We start from the raw sequence: 15,934 nt of genomic DNA, 5'->3' as shown, positions 1-15,934 counted from the left end.
AGTGGGTTTCACAACCGGACTAAAGGTGTCAAAAAAGTCCTGACCAGGAACTTGATTAAACCCTTTCGCCACAAGTCTCGCCTTATGCCTCTCTATTGAACCATCAGCTTTACGTTTAGTACGAAAAACCCACTTACACCCAATCACATTCATACCTGGGCGAGGAGGAACTAGAACCCAAGTCTGATTGTGCAAAAGCGCATTGAACTCCAGATCCATTGCTTCTCGCCATTCAGAAAATTTAACTGCCTGAGTGTAGCAAGTGGGCTCGGTAGGACAGGCCTGAGCAGAGAGAGCCAAAAGTGGAGCCACAGACCGACTCCTCGTAGCCATTGCATGGGAGCGAACAGTTGGACGTGTGGACTTGCCACGGGGTCGTCCTCTTTGACGAGTAGGAGCAGCAGTGGTGGTGACAGGAGAAGCAGCCTGAGCAGAATCAGCAAGAGAAGATCACAATACCTGTAAAACCGATTCAGCCCACGGCTTCTGCACAGAGGGAGGAGATGGCACAGCAACCCTACTAACAAAGGGAAACACATTCTCGTCAAAGTATACATGTCTGCAGATATAAATCTTATTAGTCGTTAAGTCTATGCATCTGTACCCCCTAAAAGACTCAGGATAACCTAAGAAGACACAAGGAGATAACCGATGCGACATTTTGTGACGATTATAAGGACGCAAGTGAGGATAACAAAGACAACCAAACACACGAAGAAAAGAGTATGAGGGAGAAGATTTATGTAACAATAAATGAGGACTGGAATTCTGCAAAACACTAGATAGCATTCTATTAATCAAGTAAACAACAGTTTCAAAAGCAAAGTCCAAAAAACGAGATGGAACAGACGCACGAGCCATAAGAGTAAGACCAGTTTCGACAATATGCCTGTGCTTCCTCTCAACACGACCATTCTGTTCATGAGTGTAGGCACATGATTGTCTATGATTAATCCCTAACTGAAGAAGAACAGTATGTAACTTTTTGTATTCAGCTCCTAAGTCAGACTGAATAGCCTTAATTTTGCGATTAAATGACCGTTCAACTAAGGCACGAAACTTGTCAAAAATGGCATACAAGTCAAACTTCAATTTCATAGGATAATACCACGTGTAACGAGAATGGTCATCAACAAAAAGAACAAAATAACGATAACCAGAAGAAGACAAAACAGGAGCTGGTCCCCAATTATCAGTATAAATCAAATCAAGAATATTCGAACTAACAGAGTCTACATGTGGCAAAGGGAAACGAGCAGACTTGCCCAATTGACACGCAGAACACAAAGAAGAAGTACAACGATTATTGCGACTAGAACCACTAACAGNAGAGAGTAAATCAGACACTAGTAGCTCATCAGTCCCCATTACCAAAATGTCATCAACATATACTAAAAGATACACACATGCAGAACCACGAGAGTAATAGAATAATGACACATCAGTCTTTGAAGCTATAAACCCAACAGAGAGTAAAAAAGTATGCAGCCGATTAAACCAAGCTCGTGGAGTTTGCTTTAAGCCATATAAGGAACGCCTCAACAGACAAACGTGATCAGGCAATTGAGCATCAGCATACCCGGGTGGTTGACACATATAAACAGTTTCAGCCAAATCACCATTCAAAAATGCATTGTGTACGTCAAGCTGCCTAACCACCCAACCTGAGGAAATAGCCAAACTCAAAAGCAATCTGACTGTAGTGGGTTTCACAACCGGACTAAAGGTGTCAAAAAAGTCCTGACCAGGAACTTGATTAAACCCTTTCGCCACAAGTCTCGCCTTATGCCTCTCTATTGAACCATCAGCTTTACGTTTAGTACGAAAAACCCACTTACACCCAATCACATTCATACCTGGGCGAGGAGGAACTAGAACCCAAGTCTGATTGTGCAAAAGCGCATTGAACTCCAGATCCATTGCTTCTCGCCATTCAGAAAATTTAACTGCCTGAGTGTAGCAAGTGGGCTCGGTAGGACAGGCCTGAGCAGAGAGAGCCAAAAGTGGAGCCACAGACCGACTCCTCGTAGCCATTGCATGGGAGCGAACAGTTGGACGTGTGGACTTGCCACGGGGTCGTCCTCTTTGACGAGTAGGAGCAGCAGTGGTGGTGACAGGAGAAGCAGCCTGAGCAGAATCAGCAAGAGAAGATCACAATACCTGTAAAACCGATTCAGCCCACGGCTTCTGCACAGAGGGAGGAGATGGCACAGCAACCCTACTAACAAAGGGAAACACATTCTCGTCAAAGTATACATGTCTGCAGATATAAATCTTATTAGTCGTTAAGTCTATGCATCTGTACCCCCTAAAAGACTCAGGATAACCTAAGAAGACACAAGGAGATAACCGATGCGACATTTTGTGACGATTATAAGGACGCAAGTGAGGATAACAAAGACAACCAAACACACGAAGAAAAGAGTATGAGGGAGAAGATTTATGTAACAATAAATGAGGACTGGAATTCTGCAAAACACTAGATAGCATTCTATTAATCAAGTAAACAACAGTTTCAAAAGCAAAGTCCAAAAAACGAGATGGAACAGACGCACGAGCCATAAGAGTAAGACCAGTTTCGACAATATGCCTGTGCTTCCTCTCAACACGACCATTCTGTTCATGAGTGTAGGCACATGATTGTCTATGATTAATCCCTAACTGAAGAAGAACAGTATGTAACTTTTTGTATTCAGCTCCTAAGTCAGACTGAATAGCCTTAATTTTGCGATTAAATGACCGTTCAACTAAGGCACGAAACTTGTCAAAAATGGCATACAAGTCAAACTTCAATTTCATAGGATAATACCACGTGTAACGAGAATGGTCATCAACAAAAAGAACAAAATAACGATAACCAGAAGAAGACAAAACAGGAGCTGGTCCCCAATTATCAGTATAAATCAAATCAAGAATATTCGAACTAACAGAGTCTACATGTGGCAAAGGGAAACGAGCAGACTTGCCCAATTGACACGCAGAACACAAAGAAGAAGTACAACGATTATTGCGACTAGAACCNGCACGGGGACTGTTTTTCGGAATGGGCAGCGTGTAGAGACCATTGCAACTATTGCCGCGAAGAAGAATTGCCTTGGTTGCTATATCCTTCACAACAAAAAAGGATGGATGAAACTCAAAAAAGACTTTATTATCTTTTGCAAAGCGTTGCACAGATAAAAGAGAGGAAGACAAACCAAGAACATGTAAAATATCAGACATCCTAAATACTTTAGACGAGGTAGAAAAAGAAGCATGACCAGTATGACTAATAAGCAAACCTGTACCATCACCAACTCGAAGAACATCACCACCAGTGTACTCTTCAGATGTAGAGAACGCAACAATATCAGGGGTCGCGTGATTTGTCGCCCCAGTGTCTGGAATCCAAAGATGCGAGTCAGACACAAGATTCGGCGCATCCTCAGCATATGTTAAATGAGCTTGGAGTCCACGGCCAATTAAAGAAAAACAGGCTGGTGCGAGATGGCCATAATTGCCACATAATTGGCATTGAGGCTGCCAATTACCACCACATCGCCCACGTGACCTGCCACCGCCATGCGAGCCACGTCCACGCTGCACACCACCGCCCTGCTGCTGCTGGTCGGCGAAAACAGCACCGCCACGTGACTGATTCCCACCGCGGCGATTCGATCCGCCACGCCAAGACCGCGACCGACCTCCACTACCACGCTGGCCAACAAAAGCCGCAGCTGCAGGGGCTGGAACACTACCATAGCTATCACCGGTAGCGAACTCATGCGAGCCAAGGAGATCGGCGAGTTCGGGAAGACGCACCGGCTGACCTCGAACATTCAAAGAGGCTACGACAGAGTGATATTATGGACGTAAACCTCTGAAAATATACATATTCTGATCCTCCAAAGGAACCGCACGGCCAGCAAGAGCTAGATCTTCCACCATAACTTGCGCACGAGCAATGTAGTCGACGGCGGAGGCATCACCTTGGCGTATTGTTTGCAGCTGTCCAAGAATATGCATAATCCGAGCTTGACTGGAAGAAGCGAGAGCCTGCTTAAGCGCCAACCAGAGATCACGCGACGTAGTGCAACCAATTGCGAGGTACATAACTTCCGACGAAAGTGAAGAGATTAACATGCTAAGGACCGCCTGATCTTGGCGCACCCATGGAGCATGCAGCGGGTTGGGTAGAGCAGCAGCAGCGGAGGAGCCTTCAGAAACGGGAAGAAAACGATTAGGGCAAGAGTTCGTGCCATCAACGAAACCCATGAGGTCGTGCCCACGAAGAAACGGAATAACCTGCGTCCTCCAAAACAAGAAATTCTTGTTCGTTAGCTTAATGCTAACATAGTGATGTGCAGCAGACAGAGAAGCAGCTGCTGAAGAAACCGCAGAAGAAATAGCTGCATCAGAAACGGTCCGTTCGGAAGAATTAACAGAGTCGTCAGCCATTGGAAAATAAACCTAGGCTAGCTGATACCAGATGAGAACTGAATATTGTATTGATTCAATTGAACAATTACAATGATGAGGAATAGGAGATATATATACAAGGGGAGTCTCAGGTAGAGTAGGATAGCTAGTCCTAACGTGACTCAAACTCAGAGAGTCCTAATAAAGGGAGCTCTATTACCGGTCTAAGTTGTTCATAACTAATCAATTTTAACCAAAAAATTAATAGGCAGCTCAAACTTGAAAATGTTACAATTGGAAGTTGAATATTTACCATCCTAACAGTTTGATTAATTTGGCTATAGTTGTTCCCATAAGATAATAACTTTGCCTAGCTTTGTTGGTTATCCCAAAGTGTAATATGGGCATGTGATTGATTCTATTGTGGGTATGAGTGCACAGATATTTTCTTGATGAATTATACATTAAAACAAAGAGCGCTTGTGCTTCAGTAGGTTTGAGAAAGTAGCTATGAAAAAATACTACACTGTAACGGAGTCAATAATACTCAAAAAAAAAAAGAGCACTTGTGGGAGTTTTGTTTTGCCATGAGACCTTTGCACAATATAATACGAAATTGATAGTTGGATTCATGATAATTAAATAAATAAAAATGAAATATCATTAAAGTAATTAAAATTAACAAAAAAAAAATTGATGTCACCCACTTGAGGGGATGTAGTGGGCAACAGAGCGCCGGCGCCGGTGCCGGTGGACAAGAATCAGCAGATCAGAGTCCTCCCTACTTATAGGCCAAAATTAAACAATGGGAGTAATAGGCTTTAGTTAGGCAAATTAAATAAAAGCTCTCACTACTATTATAAGCTTCAACTCATGATTAAATAACATGAAAGACCAAATGATTAGCGTAGTAAAGGGACGACGACCAAGACGATAATATATGCTTTCTTCCATTTCCAATAAAAAATTTAACATTAGACATACATAGGCAGACCAAAACCCAATTCAAATTTTGCACTTTCAAAGATACCTTAAAAGAGTAAGCATATGCTTTGAAGGAAGGAGCTTCACTTCCTACTTTAATAATTAATACTGTTCTATGGACTTCAATATTCCAATGTGCTTTTTTTTTTTTTCATGCTGCAGGTAGGCTACTTGCTAGAGCTCTTTCAGTCTTTCGTATAATATTTTTTAGTTGTTTTAATTTCTGCCTTAGTCGCTTGCCCTTGAAGGAATATGGACAGTGCTGGCTAACTTTTTACCTAACCTAATTTTATTGATACTTAGTTTCGAGCCTCACACCAAACTATACCGTTCTGCATACCAGGAGCGTAACCCAATCAAATAAAATTAGTGGATCTCATCTTCAGATTGTCTGTGGTGGGGATTCAAACCCACCTTTGTCTGGGGAGAGTTTCAAGTGTACGTAATTGCTCATCCACTAAATTAATGTCACGAGGTTTGTATTCAAAGGAAAGTTGAGTTTTTTCCAACTTTGATTACATGTGGTTGATAAAAAAAAGGTTAAGATATAAAAAATAAACTTTTTGAGTATCTTGTTTTCAGCTAAGACTATTATTTCTGGTGATATATATAATTAACTCAAAGGGAAAATAATGAAAAATGATTGCGGTGCTCAAATATGCTAAGAGATTGAGTACAAGGTTTTCATTAGTAAAGTGAAGGTGTCTCGCTTCGTTCTAGTGTCATTCTTCTATTTATAATTTGTCCATGGCGGTTGTACCGCACTGGGGAAGTGACCAGTTGGTAATTAAGGCACATACTTTTTAATATCCCAGTGTGACCTTATGATCAACATTAACGAGGCATATCCATGTTATTCCTATCACATTTTCAAGTAAACACTCCTTATTAGCTAGGTGGATCTTCGAAACTAGGCCAAGGCCACCTCTTGAGCTAAGTCACATGGGCCGTGACTTGTGAATTGACTCAATGCGTTTCACTTAGGCTCTAAAGTTTGATTGCAATGTCTTTGAATAGATCGAATTAAAGTAACTGAACTGTGATAATCTATTCAGTCTGAGTTTCCTAGCCTATCCCATCACTTTCAACTCTTAATTAATTGTCACATTGGGAATCTTAATCCTTCCTCCTATATATCATTCTTGTCCACAGTAGTTCAAAGAATCAGGCCGGTTAACATTTGAGAGCACACCAGATCAGCTCAATCAATATAATGTGGCGCGCAATTCAATTCTAGTGCTTGCAAATGTCCACTCTTTATGGCTTTATTTGTTATGTTCCCAGTTTCACATTGATTGATACATTGATTTAACCTTAACATGAATCACACACTGAACAGTCACAGTAGTAACTCAAAATTCATCTTCAATAATTATTATATTAGCTAGAGTGGCCTGGAGCTTTTCATCACTACTTGATTTGCTTTTGGTGAATTTTTAATAATTTATTGCCATGCTTCCCTTTGCTGCATGTCATTGTCCACATCAATTGTGAATAATGGCATTTTAATTAGGCAGTAAGCACCATGGATGAAGGTTTTAGCACAGTAGAATCAGTAGTGCAACTCATTATATTAATTAGCCACATGGGTATCATTGCAACTCATTATATTATTCCCTCCGTCCCATTTTATATGTCTAGTTCGGTTAACGAGACTTAACTAAACTTATTTTTAATTCAATTTTTCATAATATTAAATTTAGTATTAGTATACAAAATTTATATATTTAGAAACTACACTAAAAGTACTATTAAACACAAAAAATCAAATTTAAAAATGAGTAAAATATACTAAAGAAAATAAACAAAGAAGAAAGAGTTGAGTTATCTATTAGCATTTTCAGTTTGAGTTGATTAATTATTGAAACCTAACGAGTCAATATCGTCCCCATCGAAGCTCAAACCCATAATCTTCTATTTGGGAGAGTCACTTCATGCCGCTTGACCACAAGGTCATTGACATATATAACATTTTTTTCTAAGACTTGATTGTGCTATTAAAATGCAACTCCTTAACATTTGGATAATTTCAAAAGTATCCCATGCTTCCCCTAGCTCTAATCGCTTTTTTTTTTTCTTCCTTTACTCGGTCATTTTTCTTTTTAGGTTTTCTTCTCTTTTTGTTTGTTCATCTGTAGACTCTAAAATCTTGAACCCTTTTCCGACCGACCAATTGCTAAAAATTCAGTTCAGTTGAACTAGGCGGGAGATAGCAAATGAATACGTATGATGCGTGAAAATTCATACCCATTTCTAAAACTTGATAAATATAAATAATTAAAAATTATAGTTCAGTTTATATATACGCAAATGATAAATATAAATAATTAAAAATTATAGTTCAGTTTATATATACGCAAATAATATGTGTATTATATACACACATATATGATTTGTCATTCATAAAAATTTAATTAAAATATAATCAACAATTAAATTAATTATATATTAATTTTAATAAAATGATAATTAAATAATAGGAAAAAGATATGACAGATATGCGTATGGTAATAATGATGAAGCTATGAATGTTAGAATTAAATAGTAACAGAGTTATAACGGTGTAAGGGTACGTAGTTTTGTCTAACAAGAATGTAGTAAGGAAAGTTTTGTCTAATAAAATTGAAGTGTATAACATTTAAAGTAAAATGTATACCTTTATTCGCATACAAAAAAAGGGACATAAATCAATGATATAACTTGGATTGACTTATTATGTTTTTAGATGATGATGATGATTTTGTTGTTGTTGTTGTTGTTGTTGTTGTTGTTATTATTATTATTATTATTATTATTATTAATTAATTTATTTATTTATTTGGCCGCTATTGGTTAGAACTCTGTGAATATATGTATATGCAATGCTCAACAACGACTTAAACCGATTAAGTTTTTCAACGACATTTGTTGGTGATTAGTGTTATTGACAACTTTTGATGGGCGGTTGATAATAGTGACAAAGGAATTTTTGAATCTCCAAAATAGTCAGACACTTAGTTGAAAAAATCATTTCTAATAAAAAGAACTTTAAATTTTCAACGACTTTTTAGTGGTCATAAAATTTAAGTTTCCAGCCTGCATATCATTCTAACAATGTTCATTATGCTTCATTACATTGCTCTTGACACCTTACAACTTGCAAGTAGATCACATTGTGAGTAACTAGTCCCAATTAATGCTCCTCAGTACCTCACAATGATGATACTTGATAACAACTTTGTGGATCGGACATACTTATTAACAATTTAACTGTTCAAGTTTTTCAATGACCTTTGTTAATGGTTGGTGTTTCTAATTACTTTTGGTGAGTGGTCACTGATCAATAATAACAACATAGGATTTTTTTCATATGCCCAAAGTAATTAGATAGATAATTTGTGACCAGAAACTTAAAATTAGAACTCTGGCATTTTTGAACGATAAAAAATCTTAAAATTTTTAACATTATTTATGATTCTAATAACTATCATTATGCTTTCTAGTCTCTTAAACTTGACATTACACATTACATCATCACTCTCAACACTTGGCACATTGTAAACAAAGTAGATCACATTGTTGAATGATGAAAGTAGATCTTGGGGGATTTTTATTTTACTGAAGTCCACGTAGACGATCCAACGTTAAACTCAAAGGGGTTTGAATTGGTTAATTTGAAGTGGTATGTGTGAGTGAAAAATTGGTTGTGGGAATGATTGAGGTGTCCTAGCGCAGCGTTAGTGGGATGGCTGTGATTTAACACAAATGTCACAGAATGGACCCCTTTTTGAGCATAACCAAACGTGAAACCTTAGATCTCTTACATTAGTGCATCTTGCAATTATGCTTCTTAAGATGCCAATCTCAACAAACGTCTGTAATTCTCCGCATAAGCCGGGAAAGTTATTCATGTTGTTCAACGAACTGACAACTTCTTCATTTTCACCTAGCTTTCTAACCATGTATGTACTCGTCCAGCCCGAGATGATAGTGGAGAGATAAATTAAGATAATTCAGCGGAGGGTTGGGTGCTCACAAGGAGTTCATCGATCACATTAGGTGTAACTCTCGCGCTGTGATTGCCAAATCTTGATTCTGCGCCTTGCTCACAATCTACCACTTGAGTACCAACTAATTAAGTCGGAAGTACTCGTGTCTAACTTCCCTATTTTGAAAACTTATGTCTAGATCACTTTAAATATTATGGAGTAATAATTAAGGAATGTCTATGCCCCAAAAGGAGTGATCAAGTGGGTGGAGCATGATTCTAGTGTTTGAATGTCATGAATTCAATTTCTGTCAACACTCTCTTGACCGAGCTTGTCGCATACAATCTTCCTAATGCGGTTTACCTCTCTGTGCGGTTTGCGGTTATTACAAGTCGTAAAATTAATAAAAGTCTAAAGTGTTTATTGACACCAACACCGGCATTTTTTGAATCATGTACCATGATCAAGTATATTATTTGAATTTATCTAGTATGATTAACAATTGCGTCTATAGTAATACTTCATGCAATTTACCTATTAGGATTAAGTGATTTCCCTCATGTAAAAATTATACTTCATAACTATTAATAAACACAAAATTTTATTTTCTTATATTTATGTAGCAACTAGCATTACGTTTTAATGGTAGAGAGCTGAATTTGTCTTTCCAGGCCTTCGACTAACACAACCGAACATACTATAATTATTTTTTTTACTTAATACAAAAGTCATCAGTGTTAATCGACACCTTAAAAATGTTCTAAATATTTAAGGAAAATGTTTATTTTCCTTTTTATTTTTCTTCAAAAAGTCCTTTCAAATCATTGGGGTTTGCAAATCTTTGAAGATTCATCTAAACTTTAAAAGGAATTAGTCTGTTGCTGGCTGCTAATGTAGTAGTTGTGTGACCTAGATTTTGTAACTTAATTGAGTTTTTTGAGTTATATTCTTAACATATTTTTAAAAATGCAGAGTAGTCTAATAGTTTGTGATAGTTAATGAGCGAATTACTAATACAATTATAAGGTCAGAAGTTTGACTCATTCATGGGTGCAGTTCAAACCGAATCTGAATTAATATTATAGTGATAAGAATACTAGATATCATATAAAAAAAAACACAAGGGATGTTATTAATGGAAAATGGATTTGTATTATGAGCTAAAATAAAGTGAAAAAAACAGGTCCAAGTGTAAAGTGTAATACAGGTGGACATTCATATCTCACTGACCTAAAGATCAATATCCAAGTGACATTAACCCATCAAAGAAATTGTAGATACGATTAGATCCGAATCTTTTTGTTAACAACTAAATAAATGAATAAAAATATTATGTGAATCTCTTTGCTTTGGATTCTTGCGAACGTCTTTTCGATTGAACTTGTCACACATGATTCGTTTAGTACTCCGTATTATTTATTTCTTTTATATCAAGACTATTACGTAAAAGTGAGGTTTACTTGATACACATCACCGGATAGTGACAGTGAATTTCACTTGTTAGTTGTCACTCAAAAACATTAAAAAAAAATCAAGTGAATAATATGGTCTTAAGATTTTGTATATCATGATACATACACACAAAAATATTGTTACGAGATTTTTGAGTGGTGTCCTTTCTTATTAGCTGCGGCAAAATTGAGTTCACATTCTAACATTCCATTCTCCAATAAATATAACAAAAAATAACATTTTAAATCTCTCAATTATAAGTGCAATTCAATTTTTTTCTAAATAGATTTAGGCCTGTTTGGTAAATGGCTGTTGGCTGGTTGGGTTAGAAGGTATGATTAGTTGATAACATTGGCTGATTGTAGAAAGTTGTTTAGTAAAATTAGCTGTTAGCTGATAGCTGTTTGGTATAATTTATTTTCTCAAAATGCTAATTGAAAATGCTGCTTTGAGTAGCCTTTTGAATTTTATTATTTTGGAGTTACAAAAAACTTATTAACCAAACAACTAATAGTGGTCAAATAAACCAAAATTGGCTGATAGGCTGATTATTTACCAAATAGGGTCTTACTTTTTTTTTTTTTTTTTTTTTTTTTTGAGTACAGGGCCTTACTCTTTAAGTTTTAATGGAATGGCAGATTCAGACTTAGGGTTTTCTTAAAACTGTAAGGGGATATTTGATTCAAGTTATACCACATAATTTTAAGAATGTAAATATTATAATGTCTGATTGGATCGATTTCATGAAACCTCCGATTGATGTTTGCGCTTTTATTGAGAACAACTGTGTTAGGAGGACTTTTATTAGGAAAAACCAATGATTGTACCGGGTATCACCCTCCCCTTTTCCCAAAAAAAAAAAAATTATAATGTCACATTCTTTATGACTATCTTACATTCCTTTGAACTAAACAACCCGGCCCTAAGAACCAAATCTATTAGTTAACTCTGAATTTTGGGGCTATATCTATACTACAAATGATGGAGAGGTTAAAATACACCATGCATGCAAGACTATTATATTGAAGGACTAAAGACTAAAAAGTGCCAATTTTTTCAATGTAAAATTAATAAACAATCTCTTACATGAATTGTTATACCATGGACCATGGTTCATATTACATTATTGTGAACCTTGATACAAAAATTTTGTACCTTCAGTTAACACATTATGTACCTATAGTTAACCGTTTTTGTACATGTAAACAAATAACTTGATAATTGCTACTGACACATAATATGATAACTACAGGTACAAAAACTGTCAACTGCAGATACATAATGTGTCAACTACATATATAAAATCTGAAAGTTATTTTTGTACCAGGGTTTACAATGTAAGGTAGACCATATTCCATGGTATAATTTGTCTCTTTTACATATGGCCTCTTTTGGAGAGTGGTAAACTGAAACATTTATAGCAATGTTGTTGAGACTGAACAAATGTAATCATGCATTTACATCACTCCAGTAAATTAAACACTTTTACCCTCTCATAAAAAAATTGTTATTGGAATGGTAAAATGTTTAAATTATTACACCTACAATCCAACCAAATAGCCTCATGGAAGGCGATTAAAACAGTAATATTCGCATGCCACTTTCTCAAGTCCACTATTATTGAACATGAGAATATGCTTACTTGTCTTATGAGTCAATCATGTATTTATCACGAAAATAAAATAAAAATTAGAAAATAAAGTCAACCAATAGTCTTGTCAACATTTTCAAAGTACAAAACGAACCAAAATAATTCGGAAAAAAGTGATTTAAAAAAAAAAAAAATACCAAAAAGTATAATTTTTTTGATGTTAATAATTGAAGGGTGATGTTAAAATCTATACCTAGTAGTGAAGTCGTAACTTTCTTTCTCTGGTGGTATACTCTGCTACCAATTGTCAGGATTAAACATTTACCATGATACCAAGAATTATCGCCTATGAACCATGAAAACTCCCAAGGTGAGCATTTCCACGTTTCGAAGGTGTTCCATCTAAAAAAAAACTAACAAAAAATCTATAAAACATTTCAAAATCATTTCCCTAATTTAGATTCAAAAATGTATTTCCTAAACTAGTAAACAATTACTATTTATGCATATTTAAAGAAAAATATTTGCAAATGCACACTTGTATTTGTACATTTCTCTTGTGTTTTGTATCCTCTATCTCCCTATATTTCCTTTCCCGTTTTCATGCTACCTAGGTTATCGCTAGTAGCAAATACACAACTTTATTATTTTATTATACTTGCGTAGTAGTTAGTGTCGTGCTTCGATAGCATGGTGTTGGACTTTGCCCTTCAAGTCGCTACTAAACAAAAAACCTAGCTTCTTATTAATTAAGAGTTATACTTGTGTGAGACAGTCTCACAAATCTTAATCTGTGAGATGAGTCGAACTTATGATAGTTGCTTATTACTTATGATAGAAATCATAATACTTATTATTGAAAATTTAATACTAATTAATTTGAAATAAATAAACTGTTATTATAATAGATATTGTAATATTTATATGTGAAATTGTGATTTTATATATTTAGAGCATACATGTGAAGAGAATACAAATTAAATATAAAATTATTAAGATTAAGCGTTTACTACTATATCTAACATTATAATTAGTTGTAAAGAGTACACAACTTTATTTTCTTATACTTGCATTGTAATCATCACCAAGTTTTGATATCAAGACGATGGATTCAACATTCCAAGCCTCGATCCAACAAAAATATCTTTTATATATGGATCAAGCCCCAAGTTGAAATTTCTAATTTGATAGTTTTTCAGCTTCTTTAGAAGTATATATTAGAAGTATGCTAACATGTTTAAATTAAATTATTATTAAAAAAAAACTTCTTTGTATTAGAATATTATATTTGGTACCCAAAAAATTGTGAGCCATTCATCATGTATATTTTGGGATAAATATTTAATATCAAATTGCACTTTTAAAGAAACTCTTGCACTTTGAAGTGTAACTTTTCCCCATCTTATTAGTATCTTACCAATAAAATAACAAGATTAATAATAATATCAAAATAGTTTTCAATGAAAGCAAGCCTCAAACATAAATAGTCCTAGGGGAGCGAAATTACCCGTTCGTATCCTTAGATAATAATTGCAAGTTTTTCTCGTCATTAAAAAAATAATCATAAATAGCCCAAATCATAATGCAATAAAATAAAACAATTGTACATGAGCAACTTATAATTACAACCTTAAAAATGACTCTTACAATAATAATGCACCATTAGAAACATGTAAATGAAACAGCAACTACCAAATCACCATCATGATGAGCTCCTTAACACTAAAACCTTAGGAAGCTCTTCTTCTTCATCTTCTTTAGGAAACTATCCTAAAACTTGACTTCTATACCAACAACTCACACTAATTAATAACTAAACTACCTTAATTAGTATCATCAGATCTTTAATGTTCTTTTTTCTTTTATTTTTTAATGAACTAGAAAATTAAACTGCAAATATCTAATGATACTAAACTTAGCTTGATCATAATCATAATCATCATCATTATATCTCCCACTGCAGATTAGATTTGCTGGAAATTAAGTTCATCAATCATCTGCAAATTGATCCAAGCTTCATCATCCATGTCCCCATCATCATCTTCCTCCATTAAACCAGCCCGAATCATGTTCCATTCACTTTGAGGTGTCCTCTCACACGACTCATCATTCCGGGCAAACCTTCCTCGGATCCGTGGCCTGCTATCTGCTAAGGTTTTCCTGCACTCATACTACAGATTGACACAGATGTGAGTTTTACCCGTCAAATTATCCAAAGAGAACAATTAAAGTAATAATGGATAAGACTGCACCCTAATCCTGAGTGGTTATATTATACATTGATACCCCTTTAGTAAGAATCAAACTCTACATCGCTGTCAGCCATGAGGCGGAGTTATGTCTCAGTTAATTATATTTTAAATTGATCAATTGGATAGATGGTTGAGTAGTAGTCAGGTAAGAATTAAAACAGTAATGAATAGTGTATAGGTAGAGGGATAGAGACTCTTGTGGGCCCTGGAAAGCATTAAGGAATAATGTATGTGTTGCAAATTAAAACTTCTCAAGTCTCATAATGCTGTTGCTACGTGCTTGCATGTGTTGAAGATACCATAAGAGTCAACACAAATGACTGTACTTTGAATGACCATTGACTGTACACTTAAGTGCAACTTATAATAAATACAGTTATACAGTCGACTCTCGATGAAACTGGTCAATTATTAACTAACTAATGCATAAAAGATAAGATCCTTATCAGAATGTCAAAAATAGAAAGAGACATATATATAGTAACACAACATCCATATCGTAAATGTAACTGTGTCTGCCATATATTGTTATACCATACATACCTTGATCTTCTTGGTGAAGTTGCGTAAGTTTCTCTTATTCCGATATCTCTCAATCCTCTCCTTCTTCTCCTCGGGACTATACCGGCATGCTTTGTTCATTCCTTCTATTATGCTGTTGCTTTCACTTGCTAGTGGACTCTCTGACCTATGGTTACGTTGCACCAAGTTTATTCCCTACCATAACAACATATTATAGTTATTATTTTTATTTACTAAAAAAATTCACAGTCACGGTCTGAATGTGTATTATTATCATTATTTTTTATTTACAAGAAAGTTCACAGTTGCTAACTTACTGGTAGATCACCGGTGCTGAAAACCTTTCTCACCGGAGTGCAATCGAGGTCGAGAAATCCGGTGGGCGAGGAGACGACGGGGAAATATCCGTCGGTGTTCTTGTGGAGGGAGTGGCTGCTGATGCTTCTCTGGAAGTTGGTTATGCCGCCGTAGCTGGTGGCGGAGCTGGGGGAGCCGTAGCTGCTGTATTCGCTGCTGCTGTAGCCGTTAATCTCCGACTTCAGCGGCGACAGGGAGTCGTAGTCGCTGCCGGGGATCACCAGCGGCGGCGGCAGGGACGGCAGAGCTTCCGGCGGCGCCACCATTGGCGGCAGCGGGACGTGGGCGGCGCCGTAGTATTGGGTGGTAGAGTAGGCGGCGCCGTAATGGATATCGTTAGTATAAGTGTAGCCGTACATATTGGCGTGTTTTGAAATTTGGAAATAATTCTTTTTTTTTTTTTTTTTTTT

At 36.1% G+C, this 15,934-nt stretch overlaps 1 protein-coding gene across 1 annotated transcript; it reads right to left on the bottom strand.

Moving 5' to 3' along the window:
• Nucleotides 1–13,961: 13,961 nt before the first annotated feature.
• Nucleotides 13,962–15,928, bottom strand: LOC116004319 (two-component response regulator-like APRR5). The gene is made up of 3 exons (XM_031244309.1): nucleotides 15,485–15,928; nucleotides 15,189–15,362; nucleotides 13,962–14,564 (listed from the first exon to the last, which is right to left on the bottom strand). Exons 1-3 carry the CDS (start codon nucleotides 15,881–15,883, stop codon nucleotides 14,358–14,360), a joined length of 780 nt encoding a protein of 259 aa, XP_031100169.1. The 5' UTR covers nucleotides 15,884–15,928; the 3' UTR covers nucleotides 13,962–14,357.
• Nucleotides 15,929–15,934: the final 6 nt, after the last annotated feature.

The sequence above is a fragment of the Ipomoea triloba genome, chromosome 14 (assembly GCF_003576645.1).
Source record: "Ipomoea triloba cultivar NCNSP0323 chromosome 14, ASM357664v1".
NCBI lineage: Eukaryota > Viridiplantae > Streptophyta > Magnoliopsida > Solanales > Convolvulaceae > Ipomoea > Ipomoea triloba.
Note: the sequence above shows the minus strand (reverse complement) of the source record. Positions and strands in the feature narration are given on the sequence as shown.

Coding starts and splice junctions, on each gene's coding strand:
- LOC116004319 (XM_031244309.1), bottom strand. CDS start 15,883: ATGTACGGCTACACTTATACTAACGATATCCATTACGGCGCCGCCTAC. Junction 15,363..15,484: donor TCAGCACCGGTGATCTACCA/GTAAGTTAGCAA, acceptor TTGTTATGGTAG/GGAATAAACTTGGTGCAACG. Junction 14,565..15,188: donor ACTTCACCAAGAAGATCAAG/GTATGTATGGTA, acceptor GTCAATCTGTAG/TATGAGTGCAGGAAAACCTT.